Source organism: Lampris incognitus, chromosome 11 (genome assembly GCF_029633865.1).
Source record: "Lampris incognitus isolate fLamInc1 chromosome 11, fLamInc1.hap2, whole genome shotgun sequence".
In the NCBI taxonomy this organism is placed as follows: domain Eukaryota; kingdom Metazoa; phylum Chordata; class Actinopteri; order Lampriformes; family Lampridae; genus Lampris; species Lampris incognitus.
The window spans coordinates 36,589,823-36,615,278 of record NC_079221.1 but is presented as its reverse complement, the minus strand read 5'-3'; the positions used below and the strand labels follow the sequence as shown (position 1 = coordinate 36,615,278).

The 25,456-nt window shown below is 43.1% G+C and overlaps 2 protein-coding genes across 2 annotated transcripts; one reads left to right on the top strand and one right to left on the bottom strand.

Annotated features, from left to right (window-relative positions):
- Positions 1 to 415: 415 nt before the first annotated feature.
- tbccd1 (TBCC domain containing 1) lies at positions 416 to 10,534 on the bottom strand. The gene is made up of 9 exons (XM_056289598.1): positions 10,139 to 10,534; positions 8,881 to 8,946; positions 8,516 to 8,782; positions 8,054 to 8,209; positions 7,737 to 7,853; positions 6,142 to 6,391; positions 5,631 to 5,817; positions 4,885 to 5,412; positions 416 to 2,295 (listed from the first exon to the last, which is right to left on the bottom strand). Exons 2-9 carry the CDS (start codon positions 8,941 to 8,943, stop codon positions 2,049 to 2,051), a joined length of 1,815 nt encoding a protein of 604 aa, XP_056145573.1. The 5' UTR covers positions 8,944 to 8,946; positions 10,139 to 10,534; the 3' UTR covers positions 416 to 2,048.
- A 132-nt stretch (positions 10,535 to 10,666) lies between these two features.
- dnajb11 (DnaJ heat shock protein family (Hsp40) member B11) lies at positions 10,667 to 25,091 on the top strand. Its single transcript, XM_056289579.1, has 10 exons — positions 10,667 to 10,822; positions 11,269 to 11,425; positions 12,698 to 12,795; positions 20,502 to 20,634; positions 21,497 to 21,639; positions 21,849 to 21,931; positions 22,013 to 22,070; positions 22,200 to 22,311; positions 22,458 to 22,617; positions 23,276 to 25,091. Exons 1-10 carry the CDS (start codon positions 10,749 to 10,751, stop codon positions 23,338 to 23,340), a joined length of 1,083 nt encoding a protein of 360 aa, XP_056145554.1. The 5' UTR covers positions 10,667 to 10,748; the 3' UTR covers positions 23,341 to 25,091.
- The last annotated feature ends 365 nt before the right edge of the window (positions 25,092 to 25,456 follow it).

Here is a 25,456-nt window from a genome sequence, read left to right as displayed (position 1 = left end):
CTGGCTGGATCCAATGCCCACCTCACCTCACCTCCCTCCCACACCATAACACAGCACACATGCCTGGTCCACCAGCCTGGCTAGCACCCATCGACTCATGCCGAAATTCTGCCATATGGATGAACCCAGATAGCATAGGATGGCTCTCATAGTAGCGGTGTTAACTATGACAGTGTTACTGCAAGTGTTATATGCCATGTTTTGTAAAGGTACTCGGTGAAATCTGTGATTTAATTCCCTAATGCAGTAGCAAGGTGCAGTGTATTGTATTAAATGTCAGAAATGCACTTTTTAATCCCATTTCCCTCGGTCTGAATGTCGTTTACTACAGCACATGAAATATGCTGCAGGCTCTGTCGGTCCAGTGATGAAGATGACCAAGACAGCCCAATGAGGTGCACAGATTTACATCAAACAAAAGTTTATTCATCTTTACATGTTACTTTTTACAATTAAATGCCAACCATATTGTGCTCTTCAAAGCATGAACATATTGTAACTGTAGAGGCCATAGTGCAATTAAACAAAAGTGCAAGAACCAAACTACAGCTTTAAGGCATAATAACGCTGTTCAAGTGTACATGACTCCACACTTGCTTGGAAAAGGGAAAAAAAAAGACGGTGACAGCATTTGGATCAGTGACAGTTTTTTAAACTGTTTGGCAACATTGGCATCATTCTCTACAATCAGCAAAAATACATAAATATATACTTTATGTATGCTAAGTTCAGCAAGTCTGGCGTCATTTGAACTACATAATGCAAAGATGCCATCCCAGCATTATCTTCTGCAGCTCTACTTAGGTCTAAGCCCCCAGAAGCGTGCATTCATGCTAGTGTCAGGTCCTATTCCATTTCAACTCTGAAAACACACACTTCCTCCTTGTACTGAGCTGCACTGAGTGGATACGTCACAACAATACAACCATATCATTTCACACTTTAACAAGGAACAAAGAATGAAAAAGGAAAAGGGTGAATTTCAAGAGCAATAAAACTTGGTTCATAATCAAGCTACAGGCTTCAAGTGCTCTTGGAGGTAATACGTAGAAAGTCTATCAGGCAGAGCAGGCCCCACTTGGGGAAAACAATAACCATCTTTCAAGGCTATTGGAAAAGGAATATTCACACATTCAGCAGTAGTTAAAAATTGAAATTGCAGCTCTGGACTGAAGACATCCACTTACTACTAATAGGTAATGTAGTTCTAAGTTTGGTTCACTGGGCACATTAAGCAGTAAATAAGTTGGTTGTATTGTATACAGGGTGGGAAATTCAGCAGACAAATGAGTATTTCAAATTTGTGGACAATAATTTTTGAGCCTGGTTAAAATCACTGACTAAATTCTTTGCTTTGATTTCTCCATTGCTGTGCCGTGTTGACCACCTGATTACCCTTTTTTATTCCATATTTCATCAGCAGACAGACAAAAATAATACAAAAAAATGTAAGCTAAGGACTATGTACCATAGATTCATCCATCATATCCCCAATGCGATAATACCATTTGAGGTGGCTAAATTCTCTATTCTTTTGTGTGCATATGTTGATTTCCCTTTATGGAAAGCAATTTCACCAAACCCATTGATCCATATAACCAATGCAAATGTACAAAATTTGGGAGAAATAGCAGACAGTAACTCTAGATTGTATGACAGGAGGCAAAGGGGTTGATGGTCTGAGACCTCCAAACATACAAACCTTTTGGAAATATCAGCTATGATCAATCATCCCTTTCTCCTCTAGACAGCAAAAAGGTATTCAGCAGCCACCCATCTCTAGAATGAGCTGCACACAAGAGCTTACAAAAGTCGGACCAATAATTCCAGGCCTGCCAGAATACAGCATGAGCAACAGCAAACTAACCATCAACCAAAATGAGAGCTACAGTAAACATTTTCAAAAGTCTGCTATTAACGTTCTCTAAGTTATAAGGCCATGTACACCCCATACTGTGCACTGTGGCACTAACTTCAAGCTGAGGAATGCCACTAAGTGAGGACCCTGACAGTGTTAAATCCTGCTGCCTAAGAAGACACTCAACAATTCAATAAGCCATAGATGTCTGTCCAATTGCCTGTCTGGTCCTAACATGTTTGGAATTGCTAGCCCTGGAATCCACTAGGCTGTGTCCATCTGCCAAGTTGGCAGAGTCCTTTGAAGAGCCAGTGGAGGAGACCTCAGGGGGCAGGGTGGGGGGAATGAGGCTGTCAAGCTCCTGCCTGTGCCCTGTTTCAAGAAGCCACTCATGGAACTTCTGCTCTACCAACTCCTGGAACTGATGCCGCTGCTCCCTGGGGAAAGAATATAAAACAGACAGATTAGAAAAAAAGATAGAATGTGGGGAAGATGGTAGTAGAGCAAAACCTAGTGGTGCCTTACAGGTTAGAGAAGAGGCTTATTACCAGAGGGTTGCTGGTTTAAAGCCTCAAAGCATACAGGATAATGGGACTGGAGAAAGTGAATGTGTAGCCCTCTCCCCTACCTCAACTGCAGCTGAGGTTCTTAGACCATACAATTTAGCAGTTTGCAACAGAAAGTATGGGTGCACTTGGCCCACGAATGAAGTACAAACTGGGGAGTATATTTGAGACTTTTCACAATGCAGTATCTCTTGGGCCTGAATTAGCACAATGACTTCAATACTATACATTCCAGTCAACTCAGCCTATTTCATTGATTTTGTTAAAATGTCAACCCAATGGAACTTTCCGCTAATGACAAACTATCGGCTGATTGAATTATAATGATTTTGTTACAGGATCTGGACATAAAGACTTAAGCCTAGACTAATGAGAATCGTGTACATCCACAAATCTGGGGGAACAGATTGTGATTTAAGCTCATGTGTGTGAACATGTATTAATTATGTGCTGTTGTTTCATATCAAATTTATAGTATCATCACCGGTGACGAATTTAGCGATTTAAAGCTAGAGTGCAGGACTTTTACATACGAATGAATGTCTGTGACATTCAAGCCCTTGCCAAATGAGTTCACACAATGATGAAGCCTATCACCGCCAGGTAACTCTCTCTATTTCACAGTATACCAGAGTTTTGAATCTGGTGTCTAGGGCAACATTTCCCATGCTGCATTTCTGTGCTGGTGTACTGGAGGTGAAGCATAGTAGGGCTGCACAATATACCGAAAATTTACCTTCATCACGATATCAACATGCGCGATATACATATTGCAAAAGACTGCTTGAACTGCGAAAAATGGCATATGCATATGCCATGCAGTCACACTCTGCATATCAATATATTTGGCCAATCAGATGGAGCCCTACTGCCCTAGATGCCCGGATGTAGATGCGAGTGACTGAGGTTAAGTGTATGGCGGTAGTTAGAGCATGAGCGTCGTGATGGCTGAAAGGGAGAGAGACGAGCGCTGAGGAAAATGTGGGCGATAAAGAAGAACTCGTGGCTAAAAAGAACAGCACGTCTGTTATTTGGCAATACTTTGGATACAAGAGAGATGACGTGTTACAAACACAGGTACTACGCAAGTCATGCTGAACACTTGTCGCAACTACCAGAGGAAACACGACTAATCTCCATAGCCACCTTCTACACAACCAGAAAGAACGATACGAAGACTTAAAAAAAAAAAAATCCAGCGTTAGCCAAAGCAAAATTTAAAAAAAACTAACGTCAAGTCAAGTAGCAGTAAAACAGTCCAACAGACGTTAATTCATCAGAGTTTTGCAAGTGTAACTCCTTGTGAAAAAACATCCAAGCGCCACAAAGAAATAAAGGAGGCCATCGCACGTTATTTGGCTAAGGACATGATGCCTATGAACACAGTGAGCACATAGGGCTTTGTGAGTCTGATAAACAAACTGGACCGAAGATACCAGATTCCATCAAGGAATTTTTTTTTCCCCAAGTCGTCATTCCACAAATGTACGACACATGTCAGAAGACAGTGAAGTCTGAACTGAGTCGAGTACTACGCGTTGTGTTGACTTTAGTGCCCTTCTGGAAAAAAGGTGGTAGTGTCACTTGGCTGATTCTGCCTCAGTTACAAGATATAATGTAAAAAATAAAATTCTAACATTAGTTACTCGCTCTGCAAAACTGGTAAGACATCAGGTTTAAATTGAGACTGTTACGTAATCATTTATAATATAAACTCCTAGTAGCTGCTTTAAATAGGCCCAGATGTTCTGTTAAAGTGATGAAGAAACTGTATTGCCATGCAACTAAGTTGGTGGTATTTGTTCATTGTCAATATTGTGTCTGTAGCCAGGCGCATTTTTTTTCTTCAATAAAACTATGTTGCTGGAAAGGAAATAATGCATTTCATTTTTTTTATTCAGTGTGCATAGGCTGTTCTTCGTCTGGGGGTCTATGTTAGCAGCAAACCTAAAGCAGAAAGACATTAAAACTGTATTCTTCAATATTTGTTTATCGCGAGTCATATCGTCATAGCAATATTCAACAACGTTATCACATATTGCACGTTTTCCTAATATTGTGCAGCCCTAATGCATAGTGATGCGTTTTACATCAGCCAGCAATGATTGCTTTACCAGAGCTGAATTTCCATGTGACGAAAGTGTCCCCATGCCTCTAACTGGCTTGCCTCCAGGGCTTTCTGCCAGAAAGCATCCAGGCTTGGAATCTATGGCAGAAAACCTAAGAAGTGTCCAAGAAAAGTTTCTGATGTCCAGAGAAAAAAAGAAACTCGGTGTTCAGAGGAAGGATTACAGTCAAAAAAAGAAAGCGTTCGACAGCGAGGATAAACACACATAACCATTAGTGTAGCTTTTCCTCGTTGAAGAGCGCTGAATGAAGGGACGTAATTATTCTCACTGCCAGAAGGGGGAGACAAAACTTCCGTACTGCAAGTTTAAAAGGACCTGCTCTAACACTCACTTGTTGAGGTGGGCCTCCGTTACAGTCCTCTGCCATTTCTGAATTCTCTGCTCCTTCTCCTCAACTGCTGCCTGGTATGGTGGAGGCAGTCCTCCAGGCACCTCACATGTGTCTCCCTCCATCTTAAAAGGCACCACCAGAGAGTTGAACTTAGCAGGAGGAAGTAAGCAATAGCAGCCTATGTTTGGGTTGGAGGTGTTGGATGAGGTGTTGATGAGACCCTCGGCCCCCAGAAGTATAGGCTGGTCCCAGGCATTGGGCACCACAGCCAGCCCCACACTTGCCATGTGGTCCTCTAACAAAGGGTAGTATGTATGGAAAGGTCCCAGGGTGATATCTGTGTTGCCAGGTAAGAGTAGAGGGCAGGTGGGGGTTAGGGCATGGACAGTGCAGTGTGAAGAGGCTCCGACAGCTATGCGACCAGCTACACCCACCACCCTCATATTCTCACAGTTTTGGATGTGGACGCTTTTCTCCACAGGACCCAGGACCACTGTGCTGTTACGGCACTTGTCTATACTGACTGATCTAGAGGTAAATGAACACAAACCAAGGATTACTTAACATCTAAGGCTACAGGCATGTTACAGATGAAATGACAGCTTCAATCGAAATTTCAGTCAGGCAATCAAAACACAAAACAAACACAATAATGACCGAAAAAGCAAGACACCATGAAATATTGTGGAACTAAACAGGAAAAAAAAAACTCGTATCACAGCCCATACATGGAGAGGTGACCTTACCTGAGAGGGGAGAGCAGATAAATGAAGGCATCAGAGCATCGGTGGATTTTGATGTTGGCACCAGTCAGCTTGTCAGAGCTTTTAGCTAGGGTTTGCTTGAACACTTGAGACATCAGCACTATCCTGCTGCCAGGTGGAGCTGTGTGGGTATTCCTGGCTATCTTGGCTCTTTTCATTGCCCCTTCCACTATAGGGAACAAATGAGGGGACAAAAGCACTGTCATTGAAACAATGCAGAGAAACAGGGAATAAAAAAAGAAAAAAGAATAGTTGGAGAAGGGCACACACACACACACACACACACACACACACACACACACACACACACACACACACACACACACACACACACCATAACATATTCCTGAATTCTCATACCTAGACACAAATGCTATCTGTCTGAAATTACCACATCAACACAGAAACAGCAGACATTGAGCCATATAATTCATGGTCCTTGTTGACTGCAAGTCGTTTCATCTGGTCCTAAAACCAGGAGGTTTTTGCATACCTTGTTGGGCCCAAGCCAGTTTCTTGCCTGAGCACAGGCAGGCAGTCATGCCAAAGGGGTTGAACGTGAGGTAGCGTCGGAGACAGGAGAGTAGCTGATGCTGTGGGAAGGAGCAGCTGAGCTTGGAGTAGCCTGCCTCTGTCTGAAGAGGCATTTTGGACAGCAGCTTGTGAATAGGCTGGATGGCTTTCCCATGGCTCAGTGAGCCCTCCAGTAACAGACTCAAGCCCTGCATAGCCTCCAGGGATACCTAAACAGTCACAACTGCAAAGTCAGTGTCACTTAATCATAAATGTCTGAGACTTTTGCATGGGACCCTCCCCTTTTTCCCCCCAATTGCACCCGGCCAATTACACCACTGTTCCGAGCCTTCCCAGTCGCTTCCCCACGCCCTCTGCCAATCTGGAGCGGGCTGCAGACTACCACATGCCTTCTCCAATACATGTGGAATCGTTAGCCGCTTCTTTTCACCTGACAGTGAGGAGTTGTGCCAGGGGGACATAGAGCATGGGAGGATCACGCTATTCCCCCTGGTTCCCCCTCCCCACCGAACAGGCGCCCCAATCGACCAGAGGAGGTGCTAGTGCAGCGACCAGGACACATACCCACATCCAGCTTCCCACCCGCAGACACGGCCAATTGTGTCTGTAGAGATGCCTGACCAAGCCAAGGTAACACGGGGATTCAAACTGGCAATCCCCGTGTTGATAGGCAACGGAATAGACCGCTACGCTACCCAGAGGCCCCCATGGCTGAGTCTCTTAACAAAACGCTAAAAAACTAACCTCACAAGCCAGACCAATCTCACAAATATTAAATTAATCTTTCTCAGGAGATTGGCTCTAGCTCCTTTCTATCTGAGAACAATTTCCAAAGGGTTGGCCCATCACAAAAGTGGATGGTCCCCTCACAGCTTTGGAGACTGATCCAAGGGGGCTATGTAATTGTGACACAATGACTGTTTACACCACAATGTAAACAACAATAGCTGTAGAGACAGTCTTAAATCTTGCACTTGGGAATGTTTTCAACATACACTTGCACTCTGCGCCTGCATTACCTGACTTGTTTTATGATATGGCTTCCTTGACACAATTAATAATGATAATAATAACAAAAAATCATTCTTATATAGCGCTTTTCTAACACTCAAAGTTGCTTTACAATAAACAGGGTGAAACAAGACAACAGATAAACATAGCACAAACATACAGGGATGGATGGGAAGGGGGGGCTACGAGAGGGAGAAGCAGCAGCCACACACGACACAAGCAGTACTTTCCGACTTAAACACATACAAAAGGGCAAGAAAAACAAAAAACAACAGCACTGTAGACGTTGATTTTCTGTAGGGGTTTACTCCTGTAGCCTGTTCCTCTCCCGAGGTATCCACTAGGCAGTGGCACTATTTAACCCATAACTGATGGCTGGTTCGTGGGCATCAGGGAATACCCACACACCGGTGGGCCTGCGTACCGCATGTCTAGGGGCCAGACCTGTTAACTCTATAACTCTACCATTGTTGTTTATAATTCTGCAGAGAAGACATTGTTTTATACAACTCCCACAGCAGTGTGTACTAATTGTTCACAGACCTGGCTATCTCGTTTAACATGTCCTGAGGCTGACAACTGGCCTGGTTCCATCAGCAGCTCTAGCAGGTCACCTAGGTAGCTCTGCACAAATGACAGGTGAGCCTGGTCGTCCCAGTTCTGCTGAGGCAAGCCAGGACAGAGAGGACTATGAGAGGCAAAAAATGAAGGAGTTGCCATAACAGATGGTTACAAATGTTTTTGTGCTGGGTAACATATTTTGTGGGTTTATACTACAGCACAAATACAGTTTACAAATACCCCCCTTTTTCATTTTTTCCTCACATTGATATGGTCTGGCTATATATCAGGAGGAAGACCTTGTTCTGGGAGCTGGTTTTGGCCTCTCGGTCTGAGCAGGGTGAGGGAGCGCGGGGGCTTGGCCACTCTTCAACGATCACAGAGGTGCGCAAAGACACACGGTTAAGCTGCTGAATGTAGAGGAAGAGGAGGAACTGCAGTGTGTCCACAGATAACTGAAAGAGTAGAAAATAGAACGGGAGAGAAGAGAGGTGGGTATCAATATCGGGTTGATTTTACCAACAAAGTGCAGGATAATTTCATTGCTCTGCACTTTCATCTCACCAAATCTCATCTTTGTGGGCAAAGAATAGTAAAGAAGGCAGTGATCAGTACACCCCAATAAAAGAGTCAAATTACACAATGACAAACAAGACACACAAAATCTAATTACATAAAGAACATTATACTTTGATGTAAAATTAGCTGTTTTTAAACCCATTCTTGGACTAACTGGTACTTCTCCCCAGTTCTCTTCTCACCTTGCTCCTTTGGCAGTCCACTTCTTTAGGAGACGTGCACTGGGATAGAGACTCTGCCCACCCTAACCTCTCCTCAGGGGTGTGACCTATGAGAAGGTCAAAGGTCTCAAAGTAGAGCCATGCAATATCTTCTGTGAGCTGTAGCTTCCCACAAGCAATATGCCTCCACATTGGCCAGCCTAAATCAGGGAAGCAGCCATCCCTAGTGCGCACATAGGATGCCATCTTACGTAGATAGTGCAGGCTGAACTTGGCCGGGGGAGCCACCTACAATGGTATCATGACGTAGTTAGCCACAACATTTGTTTAAGGAATATACAGTTAATTTGTTTATTAACATTGGTGTGCAAGAGCAATTTATTCACCTGCAAGGCTCCTAATAGGAAGGGCTCCATGCGCGGCCATATGCTCACACTGTCCGTCTCCATGTTCTGAAGAAAAAAAAAAGATATTAACAGTGAAGATGAGACAAAGCTGACATCCAGTGTCTTTACACATGCTCGATAATTCAGGTAATAAAATCAAAGAAAGTTGAATCAGTTTATCTGGATACAATGTTTATTGATAGAAATGTTTCATCACTCATCTAAGTGACCTTTTCAATCTACGTGACCTCTTCAGTCTAAACTGAAGAGGTCACTTAGATGAGTGATGAAACATTTCTGTCGATAAACGCTGTATCCAGATGAACTGATTCAACTTTCTTTGACATCCACAGTGTTTCTGGGCTCACTATCTGACAAGAGGCACAGGATCTAAATTACTTTTACATCACTGATGTAGATCAGATGCCTACTGTCAAGTGGGCATAGCATGCTTTTAAGAGATGGCAGCTGGAACATTAGTCTATATAGGTTGCAGGATGATAAGAGTAATAATGTGAGCAAGGCCACACTAGCTTAGTTTGCCACTATCAGATGAATTCATGCATCACGTTTGGAGATTATACATTTGCATATTTGTCATTATAGCCGTCTTGATGGCTATAATGACAATACAATAATCCCAAGTAAGGAAATCCCAATAATCCAAGTAAGGAAATCCCAAAAAGCTGAATCAGTTCATCTGGAAAGAAAGTTTAGTGGGAGAAATGTTTCATCACTCATCTAAGTGACTTTGTCAGTCTCAGCTGACTGCAGGTATCCCCAACCAGCGCAGTTGCATAACGACCAAAAGCGACTGACGGAAGGTTAAAATGGGAAGGTTTAGGGAGGGAGCTTGAATACTTTCTTTTGTCATTAGCCAGTTGCAGCCAGACTGACCCACCGTCAACACAACCACGATGAGACTGGACAGATACATGCAAGTTAAGTCAAGCCTTTTTTATAATTTTATTAAAAGACATGCAAGCCAATCTAAAAGGACGCGCCGCTGTTCCCATGACAACTGGCGGAGGGTTTGCCCACACTGGCCTCACAAGACAAATTATTTTTAAAATCGTGTAAAAATAGCTTCGTTTTCTCACACACGGCTGAGAAATTGAACAGACAAATGACCCAGTAACCGCGTTCACGTAAATTAATCTCAAAATACTAATCTTGGCTGGCAGTTGTGCAATTTAATAACTTGGCTAACGCTAGCTCACTCGGCTATAGACAAGATAGGACACGTCTCAGATCTTACTTTTTACCCTCCGTATTCGTCCGCGCACAACGTTGCTCCGTGTCAGTACACCAGGGACAAGGAATGTCGCCTATAGGCCTTCATGTGTGAGAGTAAAGACGAGGGACTACTCAGTGTAGTTTCTTATTCCGTTTGTTTGGAAGAAGACAGACACACAGACACACGGACAGGCAGGCAGACAGAAGAACGACATAGACCCTTTTGACGCTCTTCCTATTTGGCGCCCTCCTCAAACAGTCGATCAAGTTCCGGCCTTCGTGCACCGCTCACAGGAACGCCCGTCAGGGCCGTCGTTTGCAAACAGTTCAACAAGCAAAACAATTTAATTGAAGATAAACGGTCATCTTTATCTAAAAGCACCGAATAATCAAACGCGGGCCTATCGCCTTTGCTAAAAAAAAAACCGCCGCAATTCAATGAGCGCACTCGCAACAGAGATGACGCTCTTCCTTTAAGATGTGGGAGGGGATTGTACTGGAGGCGGGTCTTCCGACAGCAAGTGGGAGGGCCTTATCCTGACAGAAGGAAGAAGGTTAGTGACTGACAGCAGGAAACCAATCTTCAGAAGCCGGGTCTTCTTTTGGCCTTCTTCGAGAAGTACTGCTATCCCATGGCCGTCAAAGGGATGAATCTGTGCAATGTATGCCTTTTGCTCGTCTATTTTATTACGGCAGTGGTTGCGGGGTAAGTTGTGGTTTTTTCCCCCGTCAGGGAACACAGATACACTGGTGAAACAGCATCGCCAGCTGGTACACATGTTCCATTGTGATTGGTCTAGCCTGCTGTGCACAGCTCCTCATGTGTGGATCGGACAAAGCTAGAAGCGAATTGTATTCGGAGCTAACGAGCTAATCACAGCCGCTCTCGCCTGCTTATGTTGTTGATGAAATAGTCTCAGGTTTTTCCATAACGTGATCAATGCCTAGTAAGGTAGATCTCATGATTTGAATGTCCTAGACGTTGCTAGCGTACATGATCTGGGTGGTATCCCAGCCAGTTATGATAGAAGTTAGCTAGCTAGCTCGTCATTCAAAACACTTTGTGCGATTGTTTGATCACTATTTGACGCAAGAGAAAACGTTTTTTTTACCTTACTATTTCCCCTGACGTACCTCCTATCTGTCTCGTAGGCGAGATTTCTACAAAATCTTAGGGGTGAGCAAGAGCGCATCCGTCAGGGACATCAAGAAAGCATACAGAAAGCTTGCTCTCCAGTTACATCCCGACAGAAACCAAGATGACCCACAAGCTCAGGACAAATTCGCAGATCTGGGGGCAGCTTATGAGGTAATGTTACGCTATACTGTGTGTTGTGTACCGTTGTCCGTGACATCTTAAGTACTGGTATGGCTCTTTTTTTACTGGAAAAGTAGACCAGTATGATGTTTGAACTGAATTTCTGAAATGTGTGAAAGAGTCTGAAGCACCAATACGAAAGTCTTATGCGCTTGAGCCACTTGGTCACCTTTGGAAACGGTGCGGCGATCGCGATTGGCCACATAGACCGTGTGGCTGCATTTGATTGGCTGATGCGTCGACCTGTTGGTTATAAGGAAAACACGACGTGGAGGGCCGGGTGTGGGTTCAGTTAAACGTTGCAGGCGTGAGAACTCGATGTTCAAACCACACATTTGGTCTAATTCATCAGTCATTCGTACTTACAAATTTGTCCTTTCACACCCATGGATTTTTTTTTTAGCCCTGTTGTTTGTCTCAGAGACCAGTGTAGAACCTGGGTAACCCCTGAAATTAATCAGAATCAGAATACTTTATTCATCCCCAAGGGAAAATTGGATCCTATTACAGGCACTCACGCTGTAGTAAAGAAAAACTAAAAACTAACAGGATACAAGATAGCAGGAAAATAGAAATAAAGAAACAGAAATAAATATAAATAGAAGATAAAATAAAAATAGAAATAAGAATAAAATGCATAAACATATGTACACCATGCTGGAGTATGGTGCACATAACACCCTATCTATACTGTATTACTACAGCGTGAAACAAACAGCACAAACACCCGACAGGGTAAAATAAGTCAAAGGGCCAGTCTAATAGCTATTAACTCAGAGAGTGTCTGACACTGAGGGAGGAGTTAGACACCAGTTGGCTAACACTGATGTCTTTGTAAGCCTCTTGCTCATTGCAAGAGGTAGACAATAGATGTTAGCGTTAAGGAATTACAAATAACCATCAGGATTGGCTGCTGGCTGTCAGACATGTTTGAGAGCTAAAACACTTTCATGGGTGTGTAAGAACAAATTTGTATTTTCGAACAATTGATGAATGAGGCCTTTATGTTTTTCTTTTTTTAATTCTTAATTTTAATTCCGTTTTTAGGTAAAATACCAATGTGTCTAATACTAGTAATACATCATATTCAATTAAGCACTTTAAAAAAGACAAAAAATCCATAAAGATCCGACCGGAAGATTGGATATATCATTCAGTAATACACAGGATCTGATGTTAAAATCCCTTGTGTGGATATTTAAGGGGCTACAAATCAAATTAAAAGTTTCACTCTTCTATGACTGACAGATCATTTATTTATAGGTACTCTCGGATGAGGAGAAAAGGAAACAGTATGATGCGTATGGAGAGGATGGTCTCAAAGAGGGTCACCATAGCTCACACAACGATATCTTCTCCAGGTAAGTTTTAGTAACTGAGGTGTTGTGGGTGGCTCAGAAAGTAACTGTTTAAGTGGAATAACTAATTAACATGCAGTTACAGAAATGTTGTTGCAAAGTGTTCCAAAAGACATTTGACCACAGGGCTATCGCAAGCCTGCCAGAAGGGCTGGAACTTTCTTCCCCCAAAAAGTAGACCCTTTCTTTATGTCGGCTGAGCTTTGACCATTTATCAGAATCAGATTTATTGGCCATGTAAGTTTACACACATGGAATTTGACTCTGGTTTCGTGGCTCTCACGGTGTATTTAACATAGAATAAAAACACAACAATCTTCAGACAACGATTGACTATATACAGGCAAAATAAGAGGCAAGGAAATGCAGTGGTTCAGAGAATATATCAGATGCATTAGGTAGATGGGCACGACAGAATGTACCTTTACATGTACAATATACAGTATATACAACATGGTTGGGTTTATTTGACAGTGTTAAGCATTAATTTTAATTACAGCCAATGGAAAGAAAGTTTTTATATCTGGTTGTTTTGGTGTATAGTGCTCTGTAGCACCTACCAGAGGGGAGGAGCTTGTAGGCACTACACATACACTAATATATAGAAATTGTCTCTAGGTGTGAATGTGTGTGTGTGTGTGTGTGTGTCAGCCCTGTGATGGCCTGGTGGCCTGTCCAGGGTGTCTCCTCGCCTGCCGCCCAATGACTGCTGGGATAGGCTCCAGCGTCCCCACGACTCTGAGAGCAGGATAAGTGGTTTGGATAATGGATATATATATATATATATATATATATATATACACACACACACACACACACACTTTCACATCTTTTATTCCACACTGAAGTTGAATATGTGCCACATGCAGCACATTTTCCTTGGTCTAAGAATTTAGGTCAGTTAGATCGAGCATATCCATTGCATATGACAGAGGCAATTCTAAGGAGTTCTGGCCCCATTGGAAGATATCAATTTCGGCCCCAGGTCATCCCAACCCTGAACAATTGCTGTAACTTCACCTCTTAAGCCTAATGAGTGATCTATTCAAGTTTACTCTGCATTTGCAGCTCTCACGTAGTGATACTTAAAAGTCTTTCTGGCAGTGACTTATGGAAATATGTGTAGTAATGTGGTACATATGTTACATATATACAACATTCTGGACACGGTGGAGCTCACTGAAGACAGTACAGGAGGCAAAGGATCTGAAGTACTTTTACACCACCAATTTTAAGTAGATCATATACTTACTGTCAAGTGGGCATGGTGTGCTTTTAAGAAATGGCAGATGGAGCATTTGTCTTTGTACGACAGATTGCCGATCAGTACAGTATTGAGTAGCTTTATTTGGCTAATTCACTAAGAGATGAATGAAAGTGTCGCTAATGTATGACCTGGGGAACTATTACCCGCTAAAACACAGAAGCTTTATTTCATGTTAAAAAGAAATGTAGAAAAGGGGATGATAGCTTTTTTTTCCAACATATGGACTTTTAATAATGAAATTTTATTATCTTTCACGTTAATAATATCAATATCTTTTCTTTTTTTGTTAATGGGCCTGAGCTTGAAATAAACAGATAAATATTAAGTAAATTAGTAAAGAGAAAAAAATCATTAACACACATTAATCATAGGTAGATACATTTTAGGCATATGTACACACTGTTTCTGACACACCATTGCTTACATACAAATCAGTCATAGAGTCAAGTCAAAAATTGTGTACAGCCCAAATTTGCCTCAGTGGGCTTTACAGCAATACAATATCCTGTCCTTAGACCCGCGCATCAGATGAGGAATAATTTGCTAAAGAAAAAAAAACCTTCAAGAGGGAGAAAAAATAGGAAATAAACCTCAGGGAGAGCAACAGAGGAGGGATTTATTTCCCAAGACAGACAGACGTGCAATGGAGGTACACAATTTACAAAATACAACATTGAAAGAGTATAACAGAATTACAATGGAATTATATATGAAGAATATGATGAGGAGGATGCCAAGCAGTGTCCAGATACCACCAAACCACCATCACCATGTAGACCTGACAAGAGGACAGACTACACATGCACACAGGGGAGACTCACATCACACCATTCCCATACATGGGAGAAGAGACAAGAAAAAACGTTAGTCACACGTTGGAGTGAGAGAAGGATATAACATTGAAACAGGGTAACAAAAATGGATTTACTATAAGATATATAAGAAATGTGATGAGGAGGATGCCAAGCAGTGTCCCGGTGGTGACCACCGTCACCATGGAGACCTGGGAGGAAGGCAGACTACACATGCACACAGGGGAGACTCACATGACACCATTCACACACAGGAGAAGACATTCAGAGAGAGAGAGAAAAAAGACATGAGAGAAGAGAACAGTTTGCAAAAGTCAATAGTCTATAAACTCGCTGACAGAACAGTGTTTGGTGAGTGAATTGTAGAAGGGCCTCTGGAGCTTTCCAGTCCATTGTGTCACTTCCTCTTTGATTTAAGTCACTAAGGTCATTGGACAAGTGAGATATCAGTGGCTGTCATACATTTATGAAGCTGCTCACATTTCCTTTTCTGGCACTGAGATCTTTCCATGGGAAATACTCTGAAGATTTATCTGTACCATTGTCTTGCAGATGGTGTTTTTTTCTTAGATTCAGTTAAATAGTATACATTTTCTTGCTAGGAAAATTTATTTAGCAACTTAACCCTTTTCCCACTTGCCAAAAAACCCGCAAATGTCCGCCTTTGGTCAATGTAAAAAGGCAGCTGTTAGTGAGTTTTTTGGCCAGTGGGAAAAGGGTATTAGATCTTCGGGAGTCTAAGATTCTTGCTTTGGATGGCAGCCCCAGTAAAAACTGCCCAAGATCATTACAGATATTACATTTCAGAATGGTGCTCAACTCCTTTGTTATACATGACCAGAACTTACTGATTTTAGAACAGTCCCAAAAACAATGCATATGGGTTCTAGCTGACACTTGGCATTTAGTACACAGAGGGGATCTTCTGGGGTACATTTTGTTTAAAATTTGAGGTGTTCTGTGCTGTCTGTGTAGTGTCCAATATTAAATTTCCTTAAACCTATCACAGAGAAAAAGGGAGTGAGAGGCTTGGGTACATGCTTGCCAGGTAGCCTTTTCATAAACAGTTTGAAGATCCTTTTTCCCATCATTCTACCACTCTTATCTATATTTTGCTCACTGTAGCTCAGAAAGTTGTCATAAATATATGAAATAAAACCTTTTATTTCTTTTGTAGTGGATAACAGATTCCTCAATTGGTCCAAGAAGGGTCTTATCCTTGTAACTTAGTATCTGTAGTAATAAAGTGGCGAGCCAGAAGATAAGCAAATAAATCCTTGTTTTGAAACCCCAAATGTAATTTTGACCATTTCAAAGGACATAAGAACAGCCATCCATTATCCAAGCCGCTTATCCTAATTAGGGTCGCGGGATGCTAGAGCCTATCCCAGCAGTCATTGGGCAGCAGGCGGGGAGACACCCTGGACAGGCCGTCAGGCCATCACAGGGCTGATAACGTCATAAGAACATCATTATCGCCAAACAAATCTCCTATCACTGTGATAGCTCTTAGCATGACATGAGTGAAAAATAGTACTAATAATTCCTGGAGGTAAGTTCATGTTGCTTATAAGCAGAGTTAAATATGATGAAATATTCTTTATACTGGTAAAGTTTATAATTTCCTACCAAACCGTAATAGAATTTGTAAGGATTAGATTGTCCATTGCCCTAGATTGTGGTCTGTTGATACTTGTGAGCAGGGCTTGAAATTAACGATGTCCTGGGGACCATAAAAAATCCTACTGGGACACAAATATATTTTGTCTGGGACAATTCCGGGACAGTGAAAAAAAATGTCAAAGTAAACTTCGAAATAGGTGTTATTTGCAAAGTCATTAATTATGAGTATCTAGACGTTTTGTCATTTGAATAATTTAATAAAAACGTGTGAACGGCAAAACTACAGAAGGCTTATGTTCTTGCGGCACCTCACGATAGGGCAGTCAATCGCCTGTTCGTGCAAATCATAGAATGCATTCTACGTCATCCACTCTGCCAGTGGCTGCTGCTTGACTCGCGCCAATGCAACATTCATAGAGCCAGAGCGATAGACCATCATTAACGACAGTTAAAAGAAGAAGAAGAAAGAAATGCTGAGGTGGTTGAATAAACAGCCCCCTGATGCAAGCCCCAATACTGCCAACTCCCGAAACGACTTCCGACTCCCGAAACTCCCAAAACTAATTTTCATATGTTTAATAAAAGAATACGTATTTTAAACTTATATGGTGGACCAGAGTCCATGGTGTGATGATTAAGTGACAAAAAAGGATCAAATTATATGTATTCTGCATAATTGGGGGGGCGACGACAAGAACTAAAATTTGGGACACTTGGTTATATCCGGGACAATACAAAGTAGAATTCGGGACAGATTGTGGGACACTGAGGAAAAAAGTTAATTTCGAGCCCTGCTTGTGAGCTCTCCTAGTAATATAAAGGGAGCACATCGACAGACCTCCAAGGGTTCTGCCCCCCCCCCCCCCCCAAGATAGCTGTTAACCCATTTGTGAATGATTTGACTATGGCAGGTCCAGTTATAATATAGTATAATATTTGGGAATGCTAGACCCTCTCTATTTTTTGGAAGCTGCATAGTCTTCATACTTAATCTGGATTTTTTTTGCTCTGCCATATAAACTTTGAGAAATCTTTTTCCATCTGCTTAGCTAGTTTCTTTATAATATGTAATGAGAGCATCTGCATAGGCTAGAGAAGTCGAGTTAATATATTAATTTTTATCAAGTTTGTCAAACCCATCCATGAAACTGGTAAATCAAAACCATCTAGTAAGGTCACTCCTGGTGTTTTTAATTACATTATAAAAGTTCACTCTTAAAAAAGATTTTTTCCATTGGGAGTTATGGAAATCCTTAAGTACGTGAATCATGAGGTAGACCAAGAAAATTGAAAGTCCAGTAAGTTTTGGTGTGTCCTCATCATACCCAAGTGCCATAGTTTCTGATTTTTTATTTATTTATTTTGTACCCTGAAAGAGAACTGAAGGTCTGTATGACTGACATTATAGGTGGGATGGATACTTGTGGATTGCCAACAAATAAGATGCCGTCGGCATATAGAGCAATCTTGTATGTAGTAGGTCCCATTTGGATTCCTGATGTATACTGCTCAAAAAAATATAGGGAACACCTAAAAACACAATATAGACCTCGATGAATGAAATATTTCAGCTGAAAATCTTTATTTATTAGACAGAGGAATGTGTTTAGAGCAAAATAACCTAAGAATGATCAATGGAAATCAAAATCATTAGCCCATTAAGGTCTGGATTCAGAATCATACTCAAAATCAAAGTGGAAAATGAGAACATAGGCTGATCCAACTTCTGTGGAAATTCTTCAAGACGATTCAAAATGAGGCTCAGTAGTGTGTGTGGCCTCCACGTGCCTGTATGCACTCCCTACAACGTCTGGGCATGCTCCTGATGAGACGACGGATGGTCTCCTGAGGGATCTCCTCCCAGACCTGGATCAGGGCATCCGTCAACTCCTGGACAGTCTGTGGTGCGACATCGCGTTGGCGGATGGTACGAGACATGATGTCCCAGAGGTGCTCGATTGGATTCAGGTCTGGGGAACGTGCAGGCCAGTCCATAGCATCAATGCCCTCGACATACAGGAACTGCTGACGCACTCTGGCCACATGAGGACGAGCATTGTCATGCATGAGCAGGAACCCAGGGCCCACTTCACCAGCATATGGTCTGACAATGGGTCTGAGGATCTCATCCCGGTACCTAATGGCAGTCATGGTACCTCTGGCTAGCACGTAGAGGTCTGTGCGGCCCTCCAAGGATATGCCTCCCCAGACCATCACTGACCCACCGCCAAACCGGTCATGCTGGAGGATGTTGCAGGCAGCAGAACGTTCTCCACAGCGTCTCCAGACTCTCTCACGTCTGTCACATGTGTTCAGTGTGAACCTGCTCTCATCTGTGAAGAGCACAGGGCGCCAATGGCGAATCTGCCAACCAAGATGTTCTCTGGCAAAGGTCAATCGGGCTGCACGGTGTTGGGCTGTGAGCACAGGCCCCAATTGTGGACGTCGGGCCCTCATACCATCCTCATGCATTCTGTTTCTCACTGTTTGAGCAGAAACCTGCACATTAGTGGCCTGTTGAAGGTCGTTTTGTAGGGCTCCGGCAGTGCTCCTCCTGTTCCTCCTTGCACAAAGGACCAGATGGCGGTCCTGCTGCGGGGTTGTTGTCCTCCTGCGGCCCCCTCCACGTCTCCTGGTGTACTGGCCTGTCTCCTGGTACCTCCTCCATGCTCTGGACACTGTGCTGGGAGACACATCAAATCTTCTTGCCACAGCATGCATTGATGTGCCATCCTGGATGAGCTGCACTACCTGAGCAACTTCTGTAGGTTGCAGATACTGCCTCATGCCACCTCTAGTGGTGAGGGCACTAGCAAAATGAAAAACTAACCAAAGATCGGCCAGAAAAGATGAGGACAGGCAAATGGTCTGTGGCCACCACCTGCAAATCCATTCCTTTTATAGGGGTTGTCTTGCAAATTGTCTAATTTCCACCTGGTGGAAATTAGACAATTTACCAACAGGTGAAATTGAGTCACAAATCAGTGTTGCTTCCTAACTGGACAGGTTGATATCTCAAAAGTGTGATTGACTTGGAGCTACATTGCATTGCTTATGTGTTCCCTTTATTTTTTTGAGCAGTGTACTATGGTGGCTCCTAATAACCTCAGCAAGTGGTTCAGTTGCTAATGAAAAAAACAAGTGGGGATAAAGGGTCCCCTTGACGGGTAGACCTACCCAACAAGAATACTGGTGATCGCATGCCATTAACCAGCACACTGGCTCTCGGTGAATGGTATATCAACTTCACCAAGTTAAAGGCCAAACCTTTCCATGGTACTAAATAAGTAAGGCCACTCTATTCTATCTAAGGCCGTTTCCGCATCAAGCGAAATAACAAGACCTTGCTTTTGATAGATTTTCCTAGATTGGATAATGTTGAGTAATTTCCTCATATTGGTCTGAGACACCCCATTTGTAATGAAGCCTGTTTTATCATCTTTGACTATAAGAGGTAAGTATCCTTCCAGTCTGCTCGCCAATAGTTTGGAAAATATTCGACTTTCTACGTTTGTTAAACTAATGGCGCGATATGAGCAACAGGCACCTGGAGGTGTGCCATTCTTAAGAATCAATGATATGTTTGCAGCATACAAGGCAGGGGGCAAACGTGTGGACATTTGTTGTCTACAGAGCCTGGGAGGTATCATGTAGTCAAAAAAAAGTTGATGCGAAAATCCGTGCTCCCAGCTTTAAAATCTGTGCCCATGGTTTTCTAATCCGTATCCTCAAATTTAGTTACCTGTTCCCCCGATTTAACAAATGATGATTCCCTTGAATTGTTAATCTGTACCCTTAAATTAGTAATCTTTGCCCACAAATTAACAAACTGTTCCCTTGAATTGATAACCTGATTTAAAGAGCTGGTATTAATAGGGATTATTTCTCTCTCTCTAGTAAAGATGAATTTGTGGTATTAACTTTGGAAATTTTTGACTGGTAGAGTTTTCTTAACTAGAGTTGTAACCTTCAAAAAAAAATCATCATACTCCGTATTTCCTCCTTAGCTTCTTTGGGGACTTTGGATTTATGTTTGGCGGTAACAGACAGCAACAGGACAGGAACATCCCCAAAGGAAATGATATTGTACTCGACCTGGAGGTCACGCTTGAAGAAGTGTACTCGGGAAACTTTGTTGAGGTGAGCTTGTTCTATGTTCCACTTTGAAACCTTTTCCTGCAAATTACAGCATGCTTTTCATCTTTTGAGTTCAACTTGTAAAAATGGTAAGAAGCTGCTGCTGGGGGCGTCCAGGTAGCGTAGCGGTCTATTCCGTTGCCTACCAACACGGGGATCCCTGTTCGAATCCCTATGTTGCCTCCAGCTTGGTTGGGCATCCCTACAGACACACTTCCCATGTCTGCGGGTGGGAAGCCGAATGTAGGTATGTGTCCTGGTTGCTGAACTAGTGCCTCCTCTGGTCAATTGGGGTGCCTGTTCCGGGGGGGGGGCTGAGGGGAATAGCATGATCCTCCCACACACTATGTCCCCCTGGCGAAACTCCTCACTGTCAGGTGAAAAGAAGCGGCTGGCGACTCCACATGTATCAGAGGAGGCATGTGGTAGTTTGCAGCCCTCCCCGGATCAGCAGAGGGGGTGGAGCAATGACCAGGATGGCTCGGAAGAGTGGGGTAATTGACTGAATACAATTGGGGGAGCAGGAGGGGGGGAATACCCCCCCCCCAAAAAAGCTGCTGCTGTGTTGTTATTTTCTTCAGGCTGTATTTCTAATAGTAACAGTAAGAAGGCTTTTATTTCATATTGTACTTCTCAAACTACTCTGAAAAAAGACCCTGAAAAAAAAAAGATGAAACAAAAACATCATACAAAGCAAATGATATGAGCAAAAGGAGGATACAACCAAAGGCTTTGAGAAACTAACCAGTTCTCCACAGCGTGTTTCTTCACCATGATCTTCTTATGGGCCTGGCTCCCTGCCTGTGTGTTTATCTACATAATTGTTTTAGCTTATCAATTGTCATGCGACCAATTTGTCCCCTAGGTTGTACGTAACAAGCCCATAGCCAAAGAAGCTCCCGGCAAGAGGAAGTGCAACTGCAGACAGGAGATGAGGACGACACAGCTTGGACCCGGCCGCTTCCAGATGACTCAGGAAGTCGTGTGTGACGAGTGCCCAAATATAAAGTAGGTCGTTGTTGGAGTCTCAGAAGGTCCACTATGATTCCCGAACAACGGGTAAAACCACTTAGTGTCAACCGTATGTTTGGTCAGTCGAAAATCAAAGTAGGCATTTGCACTGGAATCTCTCCACTGATGTTGACTAAAAAAAAAAAAAGACGTTCTGTTTTATTTATCAACAAATGACATGATCTGGCTATGTTCTTCCCCTGCAGGCTGGTAAACGAAGAGAGAACCCTGGAGGTGGAAATTGAACAGGGAGTGAGAGACGAGATGGAGTACCCTTTCATCGGAGAAGGTAAGCAGGCTGAAGGGGCGAGGTCTAGAGGCTTTTAGTTTTTACACTTCTCTATCCTCATCATCATTGGCTGCTCCACAGGAGAGCCACACATCGATGGAGAACCTGGGGATCTTCGTTTCCGCATCAAAGTTTTAAAGTATGAGCTTCTCTCCACTAACTTTTTATGAAATGTGTTTGTGGTTGTCTAGATAAACTATGTAGAACAAAATCTTAGACTGCTGACTTGCAGAATAAGAATGAGATGGTAATGTGACTGTCCCCTCAGACATCCCTTGTTTGAGCGTCGAGGGGATGACCTTTACACAAACGTCACCATCTCTCTGGTGGAAGCGCTGGTTGGCTTCGAGATGGAAATCACACACTTGGATGGACACAAGGTCTGTGGACACCAAACATGCACATTTCGTTCAGAACGTTTCGTGCTGCTTGAGGCACTGCAAATTGTAGAGCCACTACTCTGAATAGGTGGCGATGTGGAAAAAAATGTCACGGCTTTTTTTAAGTGTATCCGCATTGCTGACAGGTTCACATAGTAAGAGACAAGATCACCAAGCCTGGGGCTCGCGTGTGGAAGAAGGGAGAGGGCCTACCCAACTTTGACAACATCAACATCCGTGGCTCTCTCATCATCACCTTTGATGTGGAGTTCCCCCAGAAACAACTGGACGAACAGCAGAAAGATGGTAAGGGGTGCGTGTGTGCGTGCGTGTGCACAAAAGTGCATATGTTGGGGGTGTCTGGTTGATGTGGCGGTCTATTCCATTGCCAACCAACATGGGGATCGCCAGTTCAAATCCCCGTGTTACCTCTGGCTTGGTCAGGCATCCCTACAGACACAATTGGCCATGTCTGCAGGAGGGAAGCCGGATGTAGGTATGTGTCCTGGTCACTGCACTAGCTCCTCCTCTGGTTGGTCGGGACGCCTGTTCGGGGGGGAGGGGGAACTGGGGGGAATGGTGTGATCCTCCCGAGCGCTACGTCCCCCTGGCGAAACTCCTCACTGTCAGGTGAAAAGAAGCGGCTGGCGACTCCACATGTATCAGAGAAGGCATGTGGTAGTCTTCAGCCCGCCCTGGATCAGCAGAGTGGGTGGAGCAGCAACCGGGACAGCTCGGAAGAGTGGGGTAATTGACCGGATACAATTGGGGAGAAAAAAATCCAAAAAAAAAAGTGTATACGTTGTACTTTTTTCATAGGTTTTTTCTTTTGTCTGGACACAGTCTATGAGAAGGTTGCTTTGGTCCAAAGTTTTCAGAAGTTGTGAATAAACAGTAAAAGTATTTGAAACTGTATCTGTTGTTTGTATTGAGTGTTTTTCAGTGACACTTTTTTGATTTGCAGGTATTCGAAATCTTCTCAAACAGGGCTCTGTACAGAAGGTTTACAATGGACTACAGGGATACTAGCACATACAGGAGCAGTCTGGACTGTGTTAGCTGATGTACACACATTCACACACAAATGGTCATTCAACAGGTGTTTGCTCAATTATTGGGTTGGGATGTATTTATTACTTTCTGGTGGTTCTCAGGATGGCTTGACTTTGATTTTGTTTTTACTTTTTAATGTTCTACATTTTGCCAACAGTAGCACCTGTTGATGTTATTTTATTTGAAGTGTATCATTAAGATGCCATCCCTGTTGTACTTTCTTTGGCCCCTGTTTCTACTGCCATCGGTCCATTTTCTCTCCCTTCATTTGCCTCAGAATACACATACAGTCTACTACTGTATCAACCATTACACTATTCTGGGGAGCCAGTGCCCAGCCGTTCTGCAACAAGCAAGTCCGCCAGATGATTGACAGCAGCGCTACACAGAAACTGGAAATGTAAAAGTTCATCTGTACACATTTCTAGTCGAAAACTTCCACCAATTTCTGCAGGACCTGAAGATTTTCTCATTTGGGTCTTTTTTTAAAAATAAGTTTTATGAAGATGGAGTTGATATGGTTTCCAGCATCCTCTTTGCTTTGGCGATGATCAGAGAATTCAGAGTTTATAGACATAAAAAGTGCACTGTGAAATGATTTTGCAATCACATTGCATTAAAATATTCGGAAGACTTCAGCATTGAAGAGAATACTTGTTTCAAATCTCATATCTTATCCATATCTTAAAGAGAGAGCCTGTGTTGGTATATTCCTGTGCTGTGGGCAAGAAACTGCTCAGCCAAAAGTGCTAAAAACCTGAAGATACGAAATCTATCCCAAAAAGAATGATCTGTGCAGAAATGCAGGTCAGGTGAATTGGCCGTACAAAATTGTCCCTAGGTGTGAATGCGTGTGTGTGTTTGTGTGTGTGTGTGTGTGTGTGGGCCCTGTGATGGCCTGGCGGCCTGTCCAGGGTGTCTCCCCGCCTGCCGCCCAATGACTGCTGGGATAGGCTCCAGCATCCCCGCCACCCTGAGAGCACGATAAGCGGTTTGGATAATGGATGGACGGATGGAAGTTTTATGAATGTAGAACAGCTTCACAAAGTGAGGGATAAAATGGCTTTTTTCACTCTGCCATCCTTGGTTGGGCTTCTGTGTACTATTACTTTGTAAATAGGAAGGAACAAAGTGTCCTTGCTCATCGCATTTTGTTGGACTTATTTATGTTGCCGCTTTGCTGTCTTCAACTGGCCATGCTATGAAGCAAGGCCTAATGATGTCAGTATTTCCTCCAGGACTGCTGTGGTGAGAGTTGACCTCCTTTGTGTAACAGTGGACTTTTATCATGGGATAAGAATTAACATGTCCTCCGTGCCCACGCTAGGATTGTTTCTTACACAAACACACATACACCCACCCTTGGCTACCTGACTCCCTCCCTCTGGACTGATCAAACCTCACTTAAACGGACTTAAGACCACAATGCATCACCCTTTCTTTTTAAAGAATTGTTGGCTGCATCAATTTGATATCCACATGTTCCTAGCTCAGTGCGTTTTATCTTCTCTTTCTCACGCTCAGGCGTGACTGAATAAAATCTGTTTTTCATGGGTTGTCATATTTTCGGTCCATAAACTATGGGACAGCAACACTGCCTCCAAAGTCCATGTGACTATCATGGGCATAATTGTGAATGAACTGGCCATTTTACAGAGTGTTACGGTGTGGGGGCGAGGGAAACATGTTTTTGTGATGGACAATTCGAATAAAAAAATCTTTTTAGAAATCCGGACTGGGTGTCATATCAACGTTACCAGTAGGTGGCGGTGAAGCTTTGCATGATGCAAGTTCCCATCAAAGAGGACAGGTGGATAATTCACTCGGTGAAAGAGCCCCGATAGAAGTCTGCAACGTGAAAGGCAGTTTAAAACAGAGCCAGCCTGCCATGGAGAGTATTAATGTGTTGGTTGGCCTGGAGTTTATGAGTTCACACCAAGTTTCAAAACTGGAGTACCAGCTTATTAGTTGGTTTTATTTGCCTGGATTGTGTCGCGGTAACCCGGGAGGAAACGGGTGTGGGGTTGGAGGAACTGATCTGGTGTTCGGGTTATATAATTTGGCGCACAAAATCTGTGCTTTTTAAATTGCG